The following is a 6,000-nucleotide window of genomic DNA, read 5'->3' as shown; positions in this document are numbered from 1 at the left end:
TTGTGGTGAGAAGAGCTGGTGAAGAATTGAAACATCAATCATGGAGGTAGAGAACTATACCAGTCTACACGAGTTTACTGAGGATACATCCTCCAGAGGAAACAAGCCTATCCTAAACAACCACAGTAAGTGTGTGTGCGATTGTGTGCATGCGTGCGTGTGCGTGTGTGTGTGCGTGCGCGTGTGTGTGTGTGCGTGCGTGAGTGTGGGTGTGTGCGTGCGTGCATAAGTGTGAGATTGACCATAACTCTAAGGACATGGTATCTCTTTAGGGAATAGTCAGTGTGAGTTTTACAGATAGTCTTTCAGTTTATTGGCTATCATCTGTTCCTTTGGAATCCTATAGAACGAATCATTTGAAATATTTTTGAAGTGATTGTCACCTTTTTACAACGCTATGGTTCCATGTTAGCCCACTGTACAATTGTAGGCAGTTACAGGTAGATTAGAGAGGTAGTGTTCATAGTCAAAGGACTTGTCTGGGCAGGAAAAACATCTGAAGCATGAAAGGTGAAAAAAAAATGCCCTGTCACACTCGCACTTGTCTTTTCTTACTGGTATTGATTTGACTTGCAATGACTGTTATATGTGGTTATTTTTTGTACCTACAGTTAAATGCTAAATGACTCCAATGTAAATGCAAATGAAAATGTGTCACTCTTTGCATTGAGCTGTAATCTGTCCGATCAGGTGCCCAGGAGCTGAAGAGGGGGTCAGAGTGTCTCAGAGGTCAGACAGCCCTCTTTGTGCTGATTGGTCTATTGGCCTCCATCTGTGCCAACATCGCTCTGAGCGTGCTCTGTGAGTTAACATCTCTCTCTCTCTCTCTCTCTCTCTCTCTCTCTCTGTGTCTGTATGTCTCTTTTTCTCTCTCTCCAACCCAGCACCACCCCTCTCCCTCACTCTTCCTCGTCATGCCTTATCTGGCATGCAGAATGGTAACGACAGTTGTGGCAGTTGTGCAATCCAAAAGGAACAAAAGTCCAGAACTGTGAAATTTGCTCCCTCCCAGGACTCTCAGTCTCTGGCAGCCCAGGCTGTTCAGTAGTTATAACAATCAATCAATCAATAAAATGTATTTATATAGCCCTCCTTACATGATGTCACAAAGTGCTGTACAGAAACCCAGCCTAAAACCCCAAACAGCAAGCAATGCAGGTGTAGATGCACGGTGACTAGGAAAAACTCTCTAGAAAGGCCAGAACCTAGGAAGAAACCTAGAGAGGAACCAGGCTTTGAGGGGTGGCCAGTCCTCCTCTGGCTGTCCCAGGTGGAGATTATAACAGAACATGACCAAGATGTTCAAATGTTCATAGACGACCAGCAGGGTCAAATAATAATAATCACAGTGGTTGTTGAGGGTGCAACAAGTCAGCACCTCATGAGTAAATGTCAGTTGGATTTTCATAGCCGATGATTCAGAGTATCTCTGCCGCTCCTGCTGTCTCTAGAGAGTTGAAAACAGCAGGTCTGGGACAGGTACCACGTCCGGTGAACAGGTCAAGGTTCCATAGCCGCAGGCAAAACAGTTGAAACTGGAGCAGCAGAAAGGCCAGGTGGACTGGGGACAGCAAGGAGTCATCAGGCCAGGTAGTCCTACGGCTCAGGTCCTCTGAGTGACCGAAAGAAAGAAAGAAAGAAAGAAAGAAAGAAAGAAAGAAAGAAAGAAAGAAAGAAAGAAGAAAGAAAGAAAGAAAGAAAGAAAGAAAGAAAGAAAGAAAGAAAGAAAGGAAGAAAGAAAGAAAGAAAAAGAGAGAAAAGAGAGATTGAATTAGAGAGAGCATACTTAAATTCACACAGGACACCGGATAAGACAGGAGAAATACTCCAGATATAACAGACTGACCCTAGCCCCCCCGACACATAAACTACTGTAGCATAAATACTGGAGGCTGAGACAGGAGGGGTCAGGACTTTAAAGAAACACCAATTTGTCCCAATCTGACCTCTCAATTTGGTCTCTATTCCTCTTTTTCATTCTCTCTCTCTCTCTCTCTCTCTCTCTCTCTCTCTTTCTCTCTCTCAGTGTTGAGCAGGCCGTTACCTAGTGTTCCCCTGGAGACAGCATCTCTGACCCTGAAGCTGAACTCAGTTCGAGGACGTTATGTCCGTCTCTGTGATGACTACTCCAAACTGGGCCAGAGCTGCTCAAAGACAGGTAAAGGGGGGCTAAGTGTTATTCAGAGTGGATAGATACTTTAGACAACTGTCATTCACTATTACATTATTTCACGTAAGAAATGGTACACTGTAAAGGGGTTGCCGTGAAGTTAACAGTTACTTACAGGCATCTGTCAACTATTTATTTTACCTTGATGCTGCACTACTACTACTACAGTTAAGTTGGTACAGCACTCTCACTATTAAGGGTGCAACAAAAATAGAGCCAGAAACAACAATACCATGCACCTGCTAGTGGTCAAAAGGTTTTTGGTGCTCCAAGAATACAGTACAATACTGTATTCTGTGGGACAGAAATGCAGCACCATTCAAAATAGAGCAATTCTTTCCCCGCCCAGAAAATGTTCCCACAATGCATCACAATTCACAGTATGCTGCAGTAAAACGTTTCACAGTATCATACTGTTGATAATACCCCAAATGACCGTATAATGTACAGTCTTAATTTAAAGTGTAAACTGTAGAATATACATTAGATATTAATTACCCATGCATTTTTACTCATTTGTCTCTCTTTGTCCTTTTCATCTTCTTATCCTCCTCTTCTCCCTCTCTATTCCTGTTCTCCTCCTCTTCTCGTTCTCCTCTCCTCTTCTCACAGTAAGGAAGTGTAGGGAGTGTCCTGAGGGCTGGATTCATGTAGATGAGAAATGTTACTCCTTCAGTAATGACAAGATGGACTGGCCGAGCAGCAGAGACAGTTGTACTTCCCTGGGCAGCCACCTTACCATCCTGCACAGCAAGGAACAGCATGTAAGATAGTGTCTGTGTGTGTGTGTGTGTGTGTGTGTGTGTGTGTGTGTGTGTGTGTGTGTGTGTGTGTGTGTGTGTGTGTGTGTGTGTGTGTGTGTGTGTGTGTGTGTGTGTGTGTGTGTGTGTGTTTGTATTCCCCTCATTGTAACCATAACTGTTTGCTTGTAGGACGCTCTGGAAAAAGAGGCCCGGAGGATTGGCGGGTTTGACTACCACTTCTGGATTGGCCTATCAGATATAGAGAAGGAAGGGGATTGGAGATGGGTGGACAACACAACACTGACAAATAAGTATGTGAAGCCCGTCCTAAATAATCCAATATCACATGTGTTATAATGAGAGGGAGACAAATAGTTACTTTTCTACACTGTCTCATTCCCTTGCTCCCTTTCTCAATTTGTATTTTCCTTCTTCCTCTTCTTTCATTCTATTCTCTTGTTTCCTTTTTTTCTACCTCTTTTCCTAACTCCCTCCTTTTGTTTTTGGCATTTCTACTTCTCTCCCTCTCTCTTACTCCCTCTCCCCTACCCCCTCTCTCTCTTTTCTCTGCCTTCATCCTTCTTGTCTCTCTCTCTCTCTCTGTCTCTGTCTCTCTGTCTCTCTGTCTCTGTCTCTCTGTCTCTCTGTCTCTCTCTTACTCCCTCTCCCCTACCCCCTCTCTCTCTTTTCTCTGCCTTCATCCTTCTGTCTCTCTGTCTCTGTCTCTCTCTCTCTCTCTCTCTCTCTCTCTCTCTCTCTCTCTCTCTCTCTGTCTCTCCCCTACCCCCTCTCTCTCTTCTCTCTGCCTTCATCCTTCTGTCTCTCTGTCTCTGTCTCTCTCTCTCTCTCTCTCTCTCTCTCTCTCTCTCTCTCTCTCTCTCTCTCTCTCTCTGTCTCTGTCTCTCTCTTACTCCCTCTCCCCTACCCCCTCTCTCTCTTTTCTCTGCCTTCATCCTTCTGTCTCTCTGTCTCTCTCTCTCTCTGTCTCTCTCTCACCTTCCCTCTCTCCATGTCTCTCTTTCAGGTATTGGAATGAGTATAGCTCTGAGCCTGACAATCATCACTCAGGAGGATCACACGGGGAGGACTGTGCCACCCTGGACAGCCATTCGCAGACCTGGTTTGACGTACCGTGTGACCACATCTACAAACGCATTTGTCAGATGGATGCCATCCGGCTAGACTGAATCACAGGACTTAAACTAAGCCATGAATTTCCCAATTATGTAGATCTGTTTTTTTTAAATAGCTTATCCTTTTTATGTCTTTCAAGCGATTTGAGATGTTTTAGTGCAATGAAAAGCGCTATAAAAGTGAAATGATTATTCTTACTGGAAGCATCAGAACTAGAAGCTAAACTAGGTTATGGGTCAGATTTACTCAACTACACTGCCAAGTGTGTGTATTACTTTGTATTTTTCAGAAACCATGAAACAAAATGGGACAGAAAAGGTTAAGAGAAGGGCTAAGATATCGAATGATAAGAGGAGATAAAGATAGTTTTGTGGTATAGCTAGTGTCATGAAATGTTCATTCCCTACTCAAAATAATAGATGCAAACATTTTGCAAATCTGGCACCTTCTGCAAGGAGAATTTCAATGAATGCACTCAATTTAGTAAATCAGTTAATGCAATCAAGGAGGTAGATGCTCTAATCAACTCTGCTGCTTGCCAAACTGATTGCTGGGATACTTTTGAGCAATCTGAGTGCTTTTTTTTTATACGTGTGTGACCTGTACATAAATCTCCAAAATATAATGTATTGCTGCACTAACCATAAAAATTAATCAATAATTAATCAATAAAACTGTATTTTCAAATGAATTACTCTTCCTCTGATGTCTCTTTCTGTTTTGTGTCTGGGTTTTTACCCGTGCATGTTTCATTTTACTGGAATATATACTTTTTTATTGACTCTGTTGGTTTCTCCTGTGTCTTTGCTCATCCATTGTTTTATTGCTCAATGATGTAGCCTGCAAAAGGAATGTGTTTTTCATGTGTTATTTTAACACATATAAACATATTTATTTGCTGAAAGTATTTTTTATTTCTAATCCAGAAATCGTATTTTAATTTCTTTAAGACAACACTGTTTCTTACATAATATTTTGCCTTGGTGTTGTACAACATAGGGTGGGAGGAGGGGTAACTACCAGGCAGCTGGAAGGAGGCAGTAGTGGTACCAATCCGGAAGCCAGGGAAGGACCCAACTAGGCCAACAAACTATCGGCCAACTACATGCATCACATGTATGTAAGATTATGGAACGTAAAATTACAGAAAGGCTAACTTACTTCCTGGAGATCAGGGGGCTGTTATCGTCACATTTAGAGTGGGTTCAGGAAGGGTAGGAGAAATATGGACCCAGTGCTCTGCTTAGTAGCAGAGGTTAGGAAGGCTCAAGTGGACAAGGAGACTGTTGTAGTTGTCTTTTTTTGATGTGGAGAAGGAGTACAATATGATGTGGAAGGAGGGGTTTTTAATAAAAATTGATATCATGGGGGGTAGGAGGAAGAACGTACAACTAGATACAGGATTTCCTGTTTGGTGAGGGTGGGGAAATCTCTATCAGGCAGCTACCTGGTGGATAACGGTACACCGCAGGGGAGCGTGATTAGTCCTCTGTTGTTCTCAATCAAAATGAATGATGTTTACTCTCAGGTACTGCCGGATATTGGTAGGTCGTTATTTGGAGTTGATGGGGCCTTATGAAAGAGGGGGAGAAATGTGCAATAAACAGTCAGGAAGGTAAAGGAAGAAATTGATGAGGTAGAGTGGTGGGTAGTAGGATCGGACCCTTTTTTCCCCCAATTTTCGCCCAAAACGACATACACAAATCTAACTGCCTGTAGCAAGGACATGCATATTCTTGGTACCATGTGAAAGGAAACACTTTGAAGTTTGTGGAAATGTGAAAGGAATGTAGGATAATACAACACATTAGATCTGGTAAAATATCATACAAATAAAAAAACAACCGTTTAAAAAAATAATTGTACCATCATCTTTGAAATGCAAGAGAAAGGCCATAATGTATTAGTTCAGCCCAGGTGCAATTTAGATTTTGGCCACTAGATGGCAGCAGT

The 6,000-nt window shown here is 42.6% G+C and overlaps 1 protein-coding gene across 1 annotated transcript in view; it reads left to right on the top strand.

Moving 5' to 3' along the window:
• Positions 1–4,738, top strand: part of LOC109901772 (CD209 antigen-like protein E) — a 5,096-nt gene extending 358 nt beyond the window's left edge. The window contains exons 1-6 of the mRNA XM_031786560.1: positions 1–125; positions 691–801; positions 2,027–2,158; positions 2,783–2,934; positions 3,103–3,224; positions 3,938–4,738. The exon at positions 1–125 is cut by the window's left edge and continues 358 nt beyond it. Coding sequence (XP_031642420.1) covers positions 41–125; positions 691–801; positions 2,027–2,158; positions 2,783–2,934; positions 3,103–3,224; positions 3,938–4,100 — 765 coding nt within the window. The 5' untranslated portion in view covers positions 1–40 and the 3' untranslated portion in view covers positions 4,101–4,738. The remainder of the gene's footprint in view (positions 126–690; positions 802–2,026; positions 2,159–2,782; positions 2,935–3,102; positions 3,225–3,937) is intronic.
• Positions 4,739–6,000: the final 1,262 nt, after the last annotated feature.

Source organism: Oncorhynchus kisutch, linkage group LG13 (genome assembly GCF_002021735.2).
Source record: "Oncorhynchus kisutch isolate 150728-3 linkage group LG13, Okis_V2, whole genome shotgun sequence".
NCBI classification, from domain to species: Eukaryota; Metazoa; Chordata; class Actinopteri; order Salmoniformes; family Salmonidae; genus Oncorhynchus; species Oncorhynchus kisutch.
Note: the sequence above shows the minus strand (reverse complement) of the source record. Positions and strands in the feature narration are given on the sequence as shown.